Raw genomic sequence first — 19,129 nt, 5'->3', positions numbered from 1 at the left:
GAGTTTTCCGCCCTCGTTCTGATTTTCTCTATTGCTTTTTGCATCGTGAGATCTGCGTGCCTGGTTCGAATTCTCTCCCTTTCTTGTTATCACTTTCTCACACTTTTCTCTTTCCGTCCTTCTTTTTTAAGCTTCGACACGTTCACAATTTTTCAAGTACACCAAGTAATCACCCAACTCTTGATCAATGACCCTTTTTCTCCGCCAGAATCTAGGTCACCCTCCTCTCGAAAAGCATCAAAGGAACCACTATCCGATCCCATTTATAATCGCGATCGAGATTTTATTATCGTAGCGCCGATTTAGATGACGTATATCCGAATTTTCGTTAGGAACACTTTTGTCTAGAACATAATCCACACACTATATATATTCGCATACTCACACATCGCCCTGTTTTTAGCTATGATAACCACGAATTTAAACCCAATATCGAAGCATACTCTCAGATTGCGTATGCCAGTTGTGAAAAGCAGAACGACGGTGTTAAGTGCACCTTCATTCGCTTCTTTTTGCTGCAATCACAAAATTACAGAGTTACACCCAGTGTTCATAGCATTACGTATTATGGTTTTTCTTGGGAGTGATAAATCTATGAGACAAGATAGAAGAGGACAAAATGCAGTTTAGTATTTCTTATGATAAGTAATATAGAATGGATCGAATATATTTTTTTCAAATAACGATCCAAGTCATAATGACGACACTATGAATGTTACTGATACATATAATTCTTCGTATATTATATGAAAGTGGTTATTGAAACGAATTCAACAGTCTATAAAACGATAGAATCTGAGGATTTTATGACACATTTATTGGATAACAAATTTCTATTGTTTTGAACATTAAAGGCAAACAGCAAGGGACCCCAGTGCATCGAGTATTATTACTTCAATAATTATCAACAACCTCTTTCATACGATGAAACGAAAATTATAGCCACTTGATCATAGCTTGGTCCATGACAAAACCATCGCAAATTTCAAAAATGTATTTAGACCGTCATATTACGTGTAAGAAATAGTACTATGTGCAATTTATATAATAATATTTATACAAAAATTTTATCCTTTTCTGCATTTCTCATGAATTTATCAATTACACAGGAGAAAAACGCTGAGAAGTAATAGCATGAACACTATTTCTATGGTCCAATTGAAACCGTTTGAGAAAATTCTTCCCATAATCGACTCAACGATGCTGAAGAAAAGAAAAGAACGTCTGGTTGCGTGCCTTAGCTCTGCCGTTCGTTTCCCTCCCGTACATGAGAATAATTTCCCAGAGATCCGTAGCACATTGTCGAGACTCGCGGGCTCGTTCTAGTTAACTTTGTTGTCCGGATTCTAATCAGACCTGAACACAACGTATACAGCGATACAGTCTGATAGAAACCAATAGAAGCCGTGGTCACGCGTGTTCTAGCGATTAGAAATGTTCACCGATCGCGATCGATCGAACATTTGTGAACGTCTGTTCGCCACGATACGCCACCACTGTGTTCATGTACGTATATATATATATATATGCATATAGTAACGGACAAAAAACAGTTAAATGGTATGAAAATTATCATAATTTTACAAAAGAAAATCGCATTTGACAAGAACAGGTAATACTCAGCAACGTGCAATAGTAAAAAATATTTAATAGGAAAGTCGCTAATATAAGCATACTTAGCAACTTTAAACTTTTCTCTGTCCGCTATTGTATGTACATACAGAGACATGTACAACAAAGAAAATGTAGCGTGTAGCACAAGTGACACACACGTAACTCGAACTCTCTGAAGATTATAGAAAGACTAAAAGGCCCTCTCGCTTTTAGATCGGTCGGATCGATAGTAAGAGGGAAAAATAGAAAAGCTTTCGGTGTTGTGTCAGCTTGACTATCGATATGTCGTAGACATTGGCGAGGAGATTAGATGAACAGACGAGGGTAATTCCTCGTTTTGCAGTAGTAGTTTCGTTTGTGCCTACCCCAGTCCGATAACGTAGAGAGATCAAAGAAGCGTAGCTCCAGACGTTGTGGAGAAAAAGTTTATTAGACTTAGCCGTGACAAGCAGTGCTGTAGCGAGATTCACTTTACATGGGCGTTGATAGCAAGTAAATTGGAATTTTTAATTGAAGAAAAATTGAATAGTTTACGCTTTGTGGTACGTGTAATATTCGACATTTTATTATAACGTGTTCAATAACCTGTTGGTAATTTGGATGTGGTTTTATGTTTTAGTTATTATTGATAGTGTAATTAACACTAGAACTACCGATAGTTAACACGAAGCTATTTCTATCTCTTAAAAAAGACGTAATAATAGAATATTTCTATAGTTATTGATTTATTATTTTATTATTTATACATTTTTGGTATTATTAATCCATCTGAGATCATGATCCCTAAACGAGGGTTGACACATTTATAAAATTGTAGGACTAGTCATTTTGGCTGCTGTGGTATTGTTAGCGTTAGCATCTAGCGATTTAGCGATCGATCGGGAATTTTCCTAATAACTGATGTCATCATATCGAATGATAAAAATTTAAAAAACGTATGACAAGTTGTAGAAACCGAGGAAACTGGTTAATTTGGGACTTTTACACTTTGACTGGTATTGGTATAAGTAGCCTTGATACAAAATTATATTCAGTTCGAGTACATAAAAAACAGAATAAAATTCATTATATTAGTCTTTCAGTTATCGTTACGAAAGTCATTACATCATTGCGGAAAAAATATAACACGAAGTAGGAATTTTTAAGTAAAATTGTAAAGCCTGTCGATTTGACTGTTGCGGTAGTTCTAGTGTTAACACTAAATTAATATTTAATGATTAACAATTACTTATCTATAATGAACAAGTAACTGTTGATGTTTCTTATCGGTGGATATTGCTATAATGTGATATAACATAGAAAATTATATTGACAGAGTATTATCTCAAAATATAGATAAATCGAAATATAGATGAAATTCTGCGTATATGTATTGTATATTTCCATAATGGAAACCTTCTATATGATAAATACGATGTCCCAAAGAATTCGAAAGAATCGGATGAAATATAATAAAATGTCGAGATAGGACCACAAAGGATTAATCGAGAGACCTAGTGGAAAAATGGTACAAGTGCATTTTTTCCGAAAATTAGATAAGTAGAAAAAACAATATATACATACATATGATCTACACTTAACTGAACTTAATAATACTGAACAACCCCATGCAAGGCGCATTAATTGCGATACGGTGTTGCAGTAAATACGGTGCGAAAATAGAAAGTCCGTAACGCAATGGCACGTGCGTAATGCGTTTCGCGACATACACGGCGTACACGAAGCGCAGCGAAGAACTTTTTCAAAACAAGTACGACGTTTCACGCATAAGCTAACACTTGCTACGGTACTGACGTCAGCTTTTGTAGCATTAACTCGTTTGATATCCCCCTTACGATACATAGGCACCGTTCTGAGACTTTTTTTTCCAGTTAATCGTTCCGATTTCCACGAGTATTATCGATGTTCTTAATCCTGCACATCGATTCCATCTATGTCGATTACAAAGGTACTAATAACATATCGATATGTGTTTCAGCGTTGAAACATTCCCCATCGAAGAGAAAAAGCATAACCAGGCCTCTCAGGCCCTTGGACGGTGACTTCGATTCAACCGGTGAGTTTGTTTGATGATTTATATTTCCTAGAAATTCATTCTTTTCCAATATCTGTTTCTAATTCGTTTCGTAAGCTTCACGTGGTCTCACGTGACTGCAGGTTTCGCGATTTCCGGACCATTTCAATGAGCTACATCATTTTTGTGATGTTTTCTTATTATTCGTTCTCTTTTTATTTGAAACACTTTGCACGTATATTTCACGAATAATATACCTCACGAGTTCTTCAGAAAAAGCAGTGAATTATTCGCAAGCTTACAAGAAAATTATTTAACTTCTAACAAATAATAAACGCTAAACAATAAAATGAAATATTACTTTTGTAATTTTCCACTCTTATTCTTTCCATGTTTTTCTAACACAGGTCTGAATTATTTTGATAATGTCACTTTTGAAATACACATAGCACTTGTTAGTTGCAATCGCAACATGGAGAAGATCGTTTTACAATTAGTATAGTCGAGAAATTGGATCTGGTTCGAAAATCGCGCAAATGTTGTACGAACGAATACTTTCCACGATTTTATTATTGGCTTTGCGCTGAATTTCACATGTGTAGCCAGGCACAGCGATCAGTGCAATAAACTTAGATCCGGCATACCAATGTTCCCCGTGTCCAAAACATTCACCACGATCCCTGTCAGTGTTGGCGCCACGAAATGCCATTGAACGACCATCCTGTATCAGCCGTTCCTTTTAACAAGATATTCTGCCGCTTTTACGAAGATTGCTCGCGCGTGCTTTCACGTGTTGATCACGTATGCCTGTTCGTATTTCGTGTTGGTAGGTAATCCATTATTTTACGATCCTATTAACCCTGCGGAAATCGCGGTTCATCTGATAGATACTTGTGATGATGTTACAGCATATCTCCACAATAATGAAGGTACAAAGACTGGGAAACTGAGTGGGGGAAGGGAAAAAAGTGTGGGTAAAAAAATAAAGGTGGAAGTTAAAAAAGAAGGAAAAATAGTGCAACGGAAGGGAGGGCTGTAGAGAAAAGGAAAGAAAAGCTCAAAAGCAGGAAGGAAAAAAATAGAGAATGAGAGGGGAAGCAGAGAGGAAGATAAATATTTAAAAAAGCAGAGAAGTAAAGGGAAAAACGTAATACTATACAACGTCATACGTTATAACGTACTACTATACAACGTTATGCGTTATAAAGTAATACTATACAACGTTATACGTTATAACGTAATACTATACAACGTTATACGTTATAACGTAATGCTATATAATGTTATACTATAGTACTATATAACGTTATACGTTATAACGTACTACTATACAACGTTATGCGTTATAAAGTAATACTATACAACGTTATACGTTATAACGTAATACTATACAACGTTATACGTTATAACGTAATGCTATATAATGTTATACTATAGTACTATATAACGTTATACGTTATAACGTAATACTATATAACGTTATACGTTATAACGGAATGCTATATAACGTTATAGGTTATGCTGTATCACTATATAACATTATGTTATACGCTATACTGTAATACTATACAACGTCATACGTTATAACGTACTACTATACAACGTTATGTGTTATAAAGTAATACTATACAACGTTATACGTTATAACGTAATACTATATAACGTTATACGTTATAACGTAATACTATATAACGTTATAGGTTATATCGTATCACTATATAACGTTATACGTTATACATTATGCTGTAATACTATATAACGTTGTAGTTTATACCGTATCACTATATAACGTTATACGTTATACGTTATGCTGTAATACTATATAACCTTATACTATAGTACTATATAACGTTATACGTTATAACGTAATACTATATAACGTTGTAGGTTATACCGTATCACTATATAACGTTATACATTATACGTTATGCTGTAATACTATATAACCTTATACTATAGTACTATATAACATTATACGTTATAACGTAATACTATATAACGTTGTAGGTTATACCGTATCACTATATAACGTTATACGTTGTAACGTAATACTATATAACGTTATACGTTACAACGTAATACTATATAATGTTATAGGTTATATCGTATCACTATATAATGTTATACGTTATACGTTATACTGTAACACTATATAACGTTATACATTATACGTTATAAGTTATAACATAATACTATATAATGTTATAGGTTATACTGTAATTCTATATAACGTTATACGTTGTTGGTGTGTTGAGTGTTGGAGTATAAACTGTGGAAATAAGGGTTAAAGAAAAAGGCAGAGAAACTAAACTACTAAGAGTAGCGCATATCTTTATTCCTACTGCTTTCATAGTATGTATAGGCACAAATAATCGAATGTCTGTTTTAATTCTATTTTAAATCAATTTTTTGATGTTATATCGTATCTACATTAAGAAAATTAAATATATTCCATTCAGTTTTTAGATCGCAACCTCCGCAGGGTTAAATTTGATCTCGTATGAGTAGAACTGGGAAATAGTATGGTTCCCATCGAGACAAACATTTTTTATTAGAATTTCATTCTCATTTCGCAATTGATTTGATCATTTTAAGCTCGCCAACAAACTATAAAGTAAGCAAATCGCGTGACAATATCTCTTAAATCCGATACAATCGATAACATCGAAGAATTTAATAAATCACCAGCAATAAAGAAAAATACATCAAAGAATACAATTCAACTCTATCGTGAATTATTGCGTATCGAAAATATTGAGAATTTATGGCTTTGTCCGCCTGTCAATCGTCCCATCAAAATCCGTTTGATTCTATCTGCAGACGCAAATAACGTACGTATACAGCTTTCTATCGTGAATGTCAGTCGAATGCGCGCATTCCGACCATCGAATAATCCTTCTCTGTTTTGCCTCGAACGTCCCTTGCTCGAATCCCTGTTTTATTTCGGGACATCTTCGATCCGTGACTGGACAGAGAGACTTTGGAAATCGAAGACCAATAAATCAACGTAGATGGTCTCTGTATGATCACGAACAATGAAAACAATGAGAACGTGGACATGGCTTTGTTGAAAATGTCGAAAGAGAGAAAAAACGCGGAAGTTTCTCTGTCCGATCAAGAGTCGCACACATGGTAATACGGTAATGGTACATGGTGTTGTATGGTGGTTTAGCGGTGCCGACAACCGGAACTTCGACAATGCATGCTACGTCACCCACGAAGGCTGGTGAGTCTCATACGATCATTTATTTTCCTAATATCCGTTTATTATCGTTGTCTCTCTTGTGTCGATTAAACGCCCAATGAAGAATCCTCGACATTTTTGTAACATCTAGTACGGTGAACGAATAAGTGAGATAACAATAACAAGATACATGTAATAGGGATATTTGTGATAAGATTGAAAGAGATATCTAGAAATATTATTGAATCAATCACTATCACTGATAAAGCAGTCTCGAATGATAGCCATCCGTTGTTCTATTGTTACGTACTTACATATTAATATTTTCTCTTTAAACGAGCGATGTCACGTTGCTTCGAAATTTTAAACGATCTAAACCTTCTTGCACAATAGCGTTAATATCGTTAATTAAAGTTTTCAAAGTCGCGAGAGTTACAAATTATGAAAACTAAAAGTTACTTTTGCAAAATAATGATTAGCCTATTTTATTTAAAATTATGAAATAGAATCTTATAACCTGTACCTCCTAAGTCGTCGTCGATTCTAATTAGAGTTGCCCGGAGGACCCTGAAATGCTTTTCGTCGAAAGACGTTTCATTTCCATCCAACTTAAATGAATCACCGCGATGAATAAACTCGCACGCGATACAAAGATTTTCGGTTGAACGACTTCTCGAAGCAACGTTGCACGATTCGTATCGCCACGCGACCTCTCACTCACCCAGCTTCTCTGTTTCTGTCTGCCCCATTTCTCTGTCTCTCTCTGTCTCTTTACCCGACTTGATCACCGTTGTCGCTGTACACGCAACCCTCGTGCACTCGATCTACCCGTTTCCGGCCACCATCGTACGACCTTGGAAACCGCCCATCCTGGACGACACAACGAAAACAGTAACCCCGACAGACGCTGCGATCAGCACGACCAGCACGGTGATGTCAACCGGTTCCGCGCCAATCGCCACCTCCACCCCCGTGAACTTCGCCGCGGGCCCGGTGAGTCCGCCTCCGTTGACCTTGGCCGCGGGTCCAGGCCTTTCTCATCACGAGCCACCGGTGACGACCTCAGCGGCCAAGGTCACGAGCTACCCAGCCGTCCTGAAGGGCAGGACCGCCGCCAGTCCACCGAATCCAAATCTGGTACCCTCCGGCAAGATTCCACCCCCTGTTCCTCCAAGAGGTACCGGTCAATCGAGGACCGCGAGGTCCTCTGAGGAGCACCGTGGCCCTGGAACAGCCACCTCCACGTCCTCGATGACATCCAGCCGAGGTGACGAAGCAGCCATAATCACGAGATACCGCTTGCATGAAAGTTCGAGCATCCTGCACCATCTTCCCACACCCGATTACATTTCCACCGTTTCTGCTGCGTCCGCCGTCACTACTTCTACTACTACTTCTACTATCTACTCTGCCGCTACGTGTACTACCTCTTCTTTGCTGTTCTCCGCTGGTACCACCACTACCACCGCCACCTCGAACACCGCAAACTATTACTCCGATTATAAAAATGCTACCGATACATTCACTACTTCTATATCCAACACCAACGTGTTGCATGCGCGTACATCAACTCCTGCATACCTACCCCCGCGATACGACAGTCTGATGTTCCACGATCGAACGACCGACGTGGCTGCAGCTGCCTTCCAAAGCATTCACGAGGAACAAACGCCCATGCGTTGGAACGACCGTTGGCCGGCCGAGGATGTTTACGAAGAGGAGGAGGAATTCGTGAGCGTGGAGAAGGTCGATGGTTCGTACGTGATTAGAACCAGTCCTTGCCCGTTCAGACCAGAGAGAGGGAACTTTAAGCGAAGGGAGAAAAATATTTCAACTAATCTTGAAGATTCTGTAGATAGCGGAGAGAAGAGAACCACCAGCTCGAAGGCTGATCACATGGCAAAGTTCACGTACTTCTTGAACCCTGCGTCTAGACCAGAACTAATGAACTACAAAATGTCGCGGAAGGATAAGAAGCACTCGGAGACCTACTATGAGCTAATGAAGAGGAAGCAGAAGGAACTGGAATCCTCGATCACGACGATCACGACGATGGTGCAAAGAAACAAGATCGAAGATAGAATCGAAGCTGCTAAGATAGACGGATTGAATATTACGATAAGTAAACAAGAAGAGGATCCTAAGAAAAAGATCGAAGTTCAGAGGCTCATGGATCGGAGGAGGGATAGTAAATTGTTGAGAAAAATCAAAGAAAAGTCTGCTCAGAGAAGGAAGAAGTTGGCTCCTGAACCATCGCAAAAAATACAACCTTTCAGAGATCCAACGAGGGTGAATGATAATTTTGAATATTTTGAGAAGAAGAGGAAAGTAGACATTGGTGAAACTGCGCCTTCGTCTTCGAAACCTGATTATGGGAATGATGGGAATTTGAACAAGCCGACGAGTGATGTGAAAATGTTGGAAAATAAAGAAAACCAGATTGTTCTTAAGAGTGATACGAGAACCTTTTTAGTTACTAAAGTTGATGAAGAGGTTCCGATAAAATTAAAGAATATTGACATGGTTTATTCGTGTGAGAATGTGAGAAAAATTGATAACAGAAATAGTAAAACATTTGTAGTACCTAATAAAGTTCAAGTAGATCGAGTAAATGATCAAATATATGAAAAATCGAGATCGAATGCCAGATATAACGAACAGCTGAAAAAGAGCAAGAATGAAAATTTTAATATTCTAAAATCCCTGACCAAGTCTGATAGATCGAAAGGCGAGTTTCAGGAGCGTCCTTCAAACATTTTGATACCTAATACTTCCTTTTTACACAGCTACAGAAAGTCTCAAAAGAATACGTTGTAACCAAGGAGAAAGCTAATGTTAAACTTAAACATTTTTTTTATCGGTGTAAAGGGACCAAAATATGAAAATATTTAAGGGATCAATAGGATATTTGAAGTATTAAAAAATGTACAACGTGGAACACAATGATGCGAAGAATTAAAGGAAGTTTCGATTTGGAACCTGAAAATGAGAAACATACTCTGAAAGGAGTATTACTCAATTAGCATATTCTAAAAAAAACTTTTCTCTCCCGCATGCGCAAATACACCTTGAGTTATTCTTTCTGTTTTTTCATCTTTCATCACACACACACACACACTCTCTCTCTCTCTCTCTCTCTCTTTCTCTCTCTCTCTCTCTCTCTCTCTCGTCTGTCAGTTTGTAACGATATAGATCTGTTTAACCAAAGACTCATGCAGAAACAAGAAAATATTTTTCCCACTATTACTTCTATGAGAACGAAGGAGTTAGTAGTTTTAATGTTTAGGTATTTTCTACCACTAGATGATGCACTTTGTCGTTACTGTTCTATTGTATACTCTGAGCTCGATGCCGTATCGACGTCGATTTTATAGCGTCGACGAGGTATCGTTTGAAATGTCGGGCCCGACTGTCCTCGGCACGCAGAACTTCCACGTTTGAGAATGTAGTGCGTGTAAGAATTGGTTTATTTCTGATCTCGATTGCAGTATATTGTATTCCTGCATGCGTAGCGATCTTCTATCCATTGATAGGACAGCAATAGACGTAACTTATGGAAACGTAATCGGAAAAGATTTTTAAATGTTATTATATTTTGAAATATTTCCATCTTATTCTATTTAGTATTTACAGAATTTGGTATAGCTACTGTGATTATCTATTATAATATTAAAAGTCGACGATTGTTTGAACGTTTAACCCTTCCTAGGCAACGGATCAGTATTTCACTGGAGAATTCCCGCGAAATGTATTTCTATTTTTCCCGAACAACATTTCGAACCTTTAATTTAACCTTTAATTCGAACCTTTAAAGGTTGATTGTATAATCTAGCAGAGACTTTAAGAAATGTTCCAGAATCATTTTCTGTTTTTTGAAAGCCTAGTACAGTAAAGAAGTGATGCCATAAACGATCTATTTTGCCTACGAAGAGCGAAGATAAAAAATTAAAGTTTCCAGGAAAAAGATTACAAATAGTTACGTCTATATCTAAAAGGTGTACTTAAAAATTGTCAGTCCTGTTGTGCATCGTTTGGTTGTCTAAACAGGACAGAATCTTATTGGTGTGTTTGTATGGTGTGCTCTTGTACCACAATAAAGGGACGTTCACACGAGTGTACTATTTACGATGCAAATACCCTTTTCCGAGCAAAATATCAAGTTGCCGTATGACATGTTGGCTAAGTAGTTTACTGTTTGTGCACCTCTGTAGACACGCAAGTAAATGTAGCTTTAGAATTGCAATATATGTATAACTGTTGTCCCACTACGTCAAGTTAGAATGGCTTATTCGAACTGACTTCAATAGGAAGTACCGATTAATTTCTAACGTCACGATTATTTACTCGAACAGCAATGTTGCTGGCAAATTTGATAGCTTAAATTTAATTAAAAAGTGTTCAAAGTACGCTTATGCAACGAAATCTCATTCGCACCGTGTATTGTTTAATAAACGTTAGAAATGCTCGTAATTTTATTTTTTAGCAACTGCTTACTGTGATCAATGGTAATACAGCGTCAAGTAGGTAGCATTCAAATCCTTCCCAATCGTCTCCTGTTAGAAAGAAGTAGTTTTCAATTTTTCACATCCGTTTCTTTGGCCCGATAAAATAACGTGCAAAACTTTGATCGTGGAAAATTATATTCTTAGTATTTTACACGGTGTAAAAGCGAATATAAAATGCAATATTAATCATTAACACGGGTGTGTTATTTGTTTATTTATTTATTTGTTTGCTTGAGCACAATGCAAAAAATATTTATTATATCGGGTTAGCAAGATTTGCTCAAAATTGTTGGAAATATTTTTTATTTTTTCGCCTCTGAAGGGCGGTCTTTCCACGCTAACGACTTCCCCTCTGTCCTTAGAACCCTTAACGACAAAGCAAGCATACTATATCGTGTTCATTAGGGCTAACTGTAGTGCGCTTTTTGTAGGTGGCACCCTTCCTTCCACTTGTTCCACCCCGCCCCCGCCCTTTGACGATGCAGTGCGCTCAAATGACCAGACCTTGGCTTCTGGTGGTCAACTTCAACAGGGTGCACCGACCACGATTTTAGCAAGCAGTCTAAGCAGTGCTCACTCCAAGCAGAACAAGGTTGTGCACCATGTCACTCTCACAAAGACTTATCACGATGCCGTGAGGTGAGCGAACTTTTATTTTCTTCCATAATTTCTACAAGAAATTCTCGCATTTATCGAATTAAATTAAATGTAAATTATTTAACATTTGTAAACGACAACAACAACCGTGTATACTTCCAGATGCTACAGCGATTTTATTGTTTGTATTTTCAACAAAATAATTTGCAAATTCCCTATGGAATTTGACATCAAATTAAATTACAAAAATAAAGGATGACTGTCCTTCGAAGCCAAAAACTTGCGGATAATTATACTTAGCGATGAAAATCGTAACTCGTCAATTCTTTAATGCATCGAAATGACACACTGATCTTCCTACCGTTAAACTTTATTAAACAAAATTTGTTCTCAAAATATACACTGTTCGAAATTTTAAAGAATCGTCTCCTGTATCACTTTCATTTTATACCCAATCTTATGCCCAGACATTTTGTCTTTAATCATCTTGAAGTCAATTTTTATCACGGAATAATCTTCTCGAAACTTCTTCTCGCTTTTATTTCTTACGATAGAACTATTCATAATAGTAATCATTTAATTATTTCGAGCAGCGTAAAAGTCTTGAGAAGTTTGGAAATTCACATGGTACTCGTGATTTTGATACTAAACATAAAACAATTAAATACATCGTATTCGATTAATATTTCAGCATATCCGACGTACACTTGGAAAGCAGCGGTAGCGGAAGCGGAAGCGGCGGAAGGGAAACGAAATCTTCGTTGAGCGTAGAAAGCGGTGGTAGTAGTCGAGGAGGTGGGGGTCTGACCTGGACACCACCCGCTGGCAGCGCCGAGGGCTCTACGCCCACCTGGACAGAGGGCACGCCGTCCTTTACCGAGAGTTCCAGCAGCGGTGACGCAGGTAAGTTCCCGTACGCGCTCAACATCTACTACGCCACCTGAAGGCTCCCACTACGTGCCTCGAGGATTCCTTCGTTCTCTTCTTCTTGTTCTTCTTCTTCTTCTTCTCTTCGACCTTCGCGACAAAAGGATTTGCATCAGGCGTGACCATCCCGTTGATTGCCCTGTCGATTTATAATGGCTGACTGGGAAAAAAAGGTGAAATGATATAAAATTTCAAGTAATTTAACATAAAATTTGGAAAACTATTAAGTTTAGATTTAGGCTGTAACCTAAATAAGATCAGACTTTTACTTGTTACTTTTGAGAGGCTGGTATTAGTCATGAAAGTTTTCATGCACTTTATAAGAGCGATATTTTGCCAAATTTTATTGTCATTGATCTATTTTATAACAAGAGGAATAATTACAAGATATTTTAAAGCCAAAAAAGTTCCCATAAAATATTATTTAATCTGTTTGAAATAATAATACTGCATATATACATTGTTTTCTTGTATGTTTGAATATTGTCATAAAATAACTTTTAAAACACTAACTTTTACTATGATTATATTTATCATTTATTTTTATATAATTCGCAGTGGCTCACGAAAGTATTACACTTACAAATTTCAATTAATACAACGAGGTGTACTAAACTAATTTGTTAAAACAATTTGGTATCTATAGCGACGGGAAAGTGTCAAGATTACATCAGTAAAATTTGAAAACGATTCAATAATATAGACAGGAGATATGATACATTTGTTAGAAACATTCATGGTAAGTGGCTCACAAAAGTATTCGAACGCTGTTGATAGTTTTTCATCTTCCTTTGCACCGAATGTAAACATCATTGCTAAGTGAAAATATTGGTACGTTCACTTGATGTTAGGATATCGTTTCGGTAACAATAACGTAAAAGTGTGCACAATAGTATTTCAAATGAATACCAAAAAGTCTGAAACAAAAGTTATTCCAATTACATGAGAACAGCAAATCATATAACGAGTTTGCCGGAATTGTGAACAGAAGTAAGTCCACAATACGTTGTATCATAAAAGAGTCAAAGAACGAGGAAACACTTGCAAACAAAGCTCGATCAGGTCGACCAAAGAAATTGACTGGAAGAGAGGAGAAAGTTATCATTCGCGAATTAAAAAAAATCCTACTACATCCGCTCCTCAATTCGCGAGTATGGTAGCTGATATGTTTGATAAAGAAGTTCAGTCGGAATTATGTCGACGAATCTTACGAAACAATGATTTTCATGGCAGAGTACGCGAAAGAAACCATATATTAATGCAGTAAATTATAAAAATGGTTGACTTTTGCAAGAACCTATATTAATAAAGATAATTCTTTTTGGGACAAAGTCATCTTTTCGGGCGAGTCACAGTTTAACATTTTTGGCTTAGATGGTCAAAATTATGTGTGGAGAAAACCAAATACGGAATTGGAAATTCGACATTTACATCAAACAGTGAAACAGAGAGGTGGATCGGTCATGGCGTGGAGGTGCATGGCTGCCAGTGGCACCGGAAATTTGATATTTACTGATGAATACTTGATAAATATAAGTATTTAAATATTTTAAAAAATAACCGTAAAGAAAGTGCCCGTAAATTAGGATTATTGGAAGATTTCCACTTCCTGATCCTAAGCATACTGTTAGAGTTGCGAAAGAATGGATCGTATATAACACACCACACATGTTAATTACTCCACCGCAAAGTCCAGACATAAATCCGATTGAAAATTTATGGGCTGAAATGGGAAAAAGATGACATAAATTTCAGATAATCTCAAAGCAAATATCGAAAGATAAAATTATAGAAATGTGGAACTCCGTTGAGTGTAGTTTTACAAAATCATTGGTATACAGTATGGAACGTCGATTGAGACACACTATTGCTGCTAAAGGTGGTCCAACAAAATATTAATATTAAATAATTTAATAATATATGTAGCGTTCAAATACCTTTGTGAGTCACTTGCAATGCGTGTTTCTAATAAACGTATCATAACTCCTACCTACGTTGTTGGATCCTTTTCAAATTTTACTGACATAATCTTAAGACTTCCATCTTCCTATTGACATCTGCTTGTCTAAGCAAATTACTTTAATGTACGTTATTTCAACCATTCAAGTTTGCATACGTAAGCGTGAGAATCCTTTCGTGAGCCACTGTTTAATAAAAGTAGCCTTCGTAGAGTGCACAAGAATTTCGTGACTGTAAGTTCTTTGTTTCTCCGAAATTATTTTATTACGTTCGTTACTTGCTTAGTAGTTACTGTTGCTTTTGTTAGAACACAGATAAATAGAATAGTTTCTATTGAATTTCGCTATACAAAAGATATAAAAACCATTGATTCTAGTGTCATTCATAGTATAAAGAAGGATAGCCTCGAGCAGTAAACAGATAAAATTCAGCAAACTATAATCATTTATCTTCTGAAAAAAAAAAAAGAAAATAGAATAATTAAACAGCAAAATGTGCGAGTTAATTCAACGATGATATTATATTTTTTTAAATCGAGGTTATTTTCGAACAATGTCGATTTATGGGCAATCAACGCGGCGCTCGCGCCAGCAATCAGAAGTCTGATTAACGTGCCACGATTTAAGGTAGTGTTCTGAAACGAGCGAGAGTATACCGTTGTTCAAGTAATTCGAAGCACTGCGTATTAAGCTCGTAATATTAAGCTTATGTCGATAGAAATATTATTTCTGCTATTTGTAAACGGGGAATCACTCCGTGCTAAAATAAATGTGTAAAATACATAGAGACTCGTGTTACTAGCTAGCTGTTAATTCAGATACATGCCGCATAATCATCGAGATAAATAACGATAGTGTTTCTATGATCATGACACATACAATACCTAACATGTTGTTAACCACCTACATCGATTGCATTCTGTATACCAACGTTATTACGTAATCCGGAAACTAAATGAGTTTTACAGCAAATTAAGTTAGACCGTTTTGCCATGGTATACTCGTCGTACCTCATTCTTCGTTATATTTTAACAAAATTCATCTGATCACGAAATCATCGTTGTGATACTGATTTGTACGAAGAATTAAAAATGTTAATCTTGTTAAATGACTTACGTTACGTAGGTTTAATTCTAGTCTCAATTGCATACCTTGTACTCGTTTTAATCGAATTGGAAAGGTCATGCGACGAATTGATCATAGTTGAAGGAAAAAAGAATGGAAAGGAAAAGGAAGTTAAAACGAATAACAAAAACTCAGTGCCTAAATTTAATCTCATCGCCTATGTGTTGTAGACCATGTCTCGAGGTTATTCTCCGTAAGTGTTACGGCAAAAAATGCTCTTAAGTCCATCGATCGTGTAACATATGCTGCGAAGGTGCTCGTCGTGAAAGCTAAAGTAACGATTAATAATAAAGCAGAATGAAAGCTGAAACGAGAAAGGGGCGAGCATCTTCGATCGTTTCTTGAAATAATTACGATACAATCCAACAAACACTTTTCGTAGTCCTGTCTAGGTGATTTCAAAATCTTGTCAAAATATTCAAACACATTTATTTCTCGACGATGAGAGCGACAATAAAGCGACAATTGCAAAAGGAAAAAGTACACGAGATCTCATTCTCGCTGAAAACCCCATACACACGTTTGTTTTACTTCTTTTATGATTCCTTTTAAAGCAAGAATGGGCATCGCCTAGAACCGATGTTACCTCTCGAGATAAGTCTAAACATTTTCTTTTTCTTTAATTTTCTCTTTGATTTTCCGCTACACTCGCCTATGAATATCGTTATGTGAAATAGCTACACACGCTTCTTGTCACACGTAGTCATCGATTAGAACGATGCACGCTTTTTTCTTATCGATGCATCTTGATAACTACAAATAAAAATCTCGAAAGGACCATCTATATAAAATGAAAAATTATGTCACCACACACTTTCAATAATCACACGCTCTTTGCATGAGATTCAGAATAAAACGAGAAGAAAAATAATACGATTTGCTGGTCCTTTTGAAGAGCAGGTTGTTCATTATAAATTTAAAGTTTCTCCTTAGTTTCTCTTCCCCATAGATAGCCGATTCGACTCAAACACTACCGCTAGACAAACACGTATCTACGCTTCGGTGATCGAGCTACAGCAACAGGCTGATCTTTATTTTGCACTATGACGATTAACGATAATTTTAGGTTGTCCGACCACACCGATCAGGGGCAATCAGCGTCACGATGACGGAGGGAGAATCGCTGCCACCGTCGAGGAGGCGCTAGCCAGTCTTACTACAGAAATGGTAAGTTGGTAATCGTAGCTTTGAACGATTGGTCACTCCAAAAGTTGTGGTAGCGATATTTGGAGATTGTAAATACTTTAAACTTACAGTATAAAAAAATGTAAAATTGTTTCACGACTTTGGCCTATATAGGCAATTTTCAGATATGGCGATAAAATAAAATAATAGGCATAAAATTAGGTTCACGATCTCCAACTATCATTATTGTATCTTCCTCGACCGATTCCTCAAAGCGGTAAGTGTGTAATGAGAGCCCGGTGACCGATCGATCGGACTGTGTAAATGTTTCCCCCGAGTGGCCGAGGGTATTTGTAACTAATGAACTGCCCCCAGACGACGACGTGTCATCTGCGTCGCGCAACGCGATCGTCTAAAAGAAGAAAAAAAGATTTGACCTCGTATGATACATCCGTCGTGTCTCTTGTCTCGTCTGCGTTTCGTGTCTATGTCGAGTCCCTGTCTTTTGTGTTGAATCCATAAAGAAGTACCGATTCGATCGCGCACGGAACGTTCCAAAGCGATGATTTTTCAAACTTAAATACACATCTTTACAAACGAATAAGAGAATGCTTTGAAAAGGATGCATGACAGTCTTATTTGAAATCTTCTTTGCTTCCAGCATCTTGGGCTGACCTTAGTATAGTTTGATCTTTTAGTGATCTAATTATATTGTAGCATACTTTAGTAAAGGAAGCTGCATGTAGAAAGTTAGATGACAGAACAATCTTTTCAAGTTTGAGTATAGAATATTTTATAACGTCGATTCTATTGTTTGTTTATTGTTAAGAGGGTTGCCCATTCGAGACCATCTCAGGTTATGAACAATGATATAAATTACTATGTATAACCTCTTTTCTAATTTAGTTACCTGGCTATAATTTCAGGTATACATTTCAGATAAAAGATATATATCGGCGAAGTTACTCTTTCTATGTTTTATATATATATGTCGGGTTTTCATTGGAGTTCGGGGCTTATAATCTTCGCGTGAATTGGCCATCGTTGTTGTATACTGTAGATGATATTTATTGATACGAATGTAAGTATTACAGAATGTAACAGGTAATAGCGGGATTGGATAATCGAGAAGTCGATGACAATGAGTTTAGGTTCGATAACGAAACCATGGTCAACGGGATGACGAATGTGATTTGATACAAGATTCTGGTGACACTCATGACACTGAACCTCAGTCCAAGTGGAACTGCCCTCCCTTATATACTTCTCTCCGTACCTCTGTGTATCCCTCGGGTCAATCTTTGTCTTTAAGGAGAGCTATTTAATTACTCCATACCTCTGTTAGGTACACGTCCCTCCCGTGACCGTGGCTATGTTCAGCGACCCGTTATGTCACTTCGAGCCTAAGCCCAGTGTCATTAATCACGGGCAAACATAATTGGATTAAGTCATAAACAGCTATTTTTCAGTTTTATTATTTAAGTACGGCTATAGTAAAAAGTCTGGATTAAAGTATTGGGGACAAACATTCCAAAAAAAAAGGCCCCGATGTCCTTTCATCTCCGACATATATAATAGAATAAATCGATCATAAAATACAGGAGGTTTCTAAATTTGTGGTACAATCCACAATTCCGTATGAAGCTCTATTTCTGAATAAATTTATAGACTACATTATTTTTTGTTACATTTAACATTTTTATGTTAACAGAGAAATTCTACACGAAAAATTTGTTTTTTAACTTTTTCAGCCTACACTGCATATGCTGTGAATACACAGAGTAGTACAATATCACAGAGATACTTTATAAGACGTAGACATAAATCAGACTACATATACATACATAAAGTTTAAACGATAAAATTTAAACATCGATTTATTCGAAAATAAAGCTTCCTGCAAAAAAATGCCACTCATCGTTTCGTATAGATTTTAATTTTTTTTTAAATCCTCTGTTAAAAGTTATATGCTTTATAGTTATAAAGTATACTGTTAGAAAGAGTATGAGGGCAATAGAATGGTCAAATCGACTTCGAACAAAGAAAAGTCATTCCACTTAAAACAAAAAAAAAAAAAGGT

At 36.6% G+C, this 19,129-nt stretch overlaps 1 protein-coding gene across 17 annotated transcripts in view; it reads left to right on the top strand.

Moving 5' to 3' along the window:
* Positions 1 to 19,129, top strand: part of Pip5k59b (Phosphatidylinositol 4-phosphate 5-kinase 59B) — a 39,858-nt gene that overhangs the window by 10,506 nt on the left and 10,223 nt on the right. For 13 of the 17 annotated variants that reach the window (XR_011800074.1, XM_072005611.1, XM_072005607.1 and 10 more), the window contains 6 exons: positions 3,593 to 3,670; positions 6,801 to 6,854; positions 7,705 to 8,079; positions 11,749 to 11,956; positions 12,606 to 12,817; positions 16,991 to 17,091. Coding sequence is in view for 16 of the 17 variants with exons in the window: in XM_072005611.1 (XP_071861712.1) it covers positions 3,593 to 3,670; positions 6,801 to 6,854; positions 7,705 to 8,079; positions 11,749 to 11,956; positions 12,606 to 12,817; positions 16,991 to 17,091 (1,028 nt within the window). In the remaining variant the exon portion in view is untranslated. The remainder of the gene's footprint in view (positions 1 to 3,592; positions 3,671 to 6,800; positions 6,855 to 7,704; positions 8,080 to 11,748; positions 11,957 to 12,605; positions 12,818 to 16,990; positions 17,092 to 19,129) is intronic. The other 4 variants (XM_072005615.1, XM_072005614.1, XM_072005613.1 and 1 more) reach the window with 2 other exon arrangements.

This window comes from Bombus fervidus, chromosome 6 (genome assembly GCF_041682495.2).
Source record: "Bombus fervidus isolate BK054 chromosome 6, iyBomFerv1, whole genome shotgun sequence".
Lineage (NCBI taxonomy): Eukaryota > Metazoa > Arthropoda > Insecta > Hymenoptera > Apidae > Bombus > Bombus fervidus.
The sequence above is the reverse complement of the archived record's forward strand: the minus strand, read 5'-3'. Positions and strand labels throughout refer to the sequence as shown.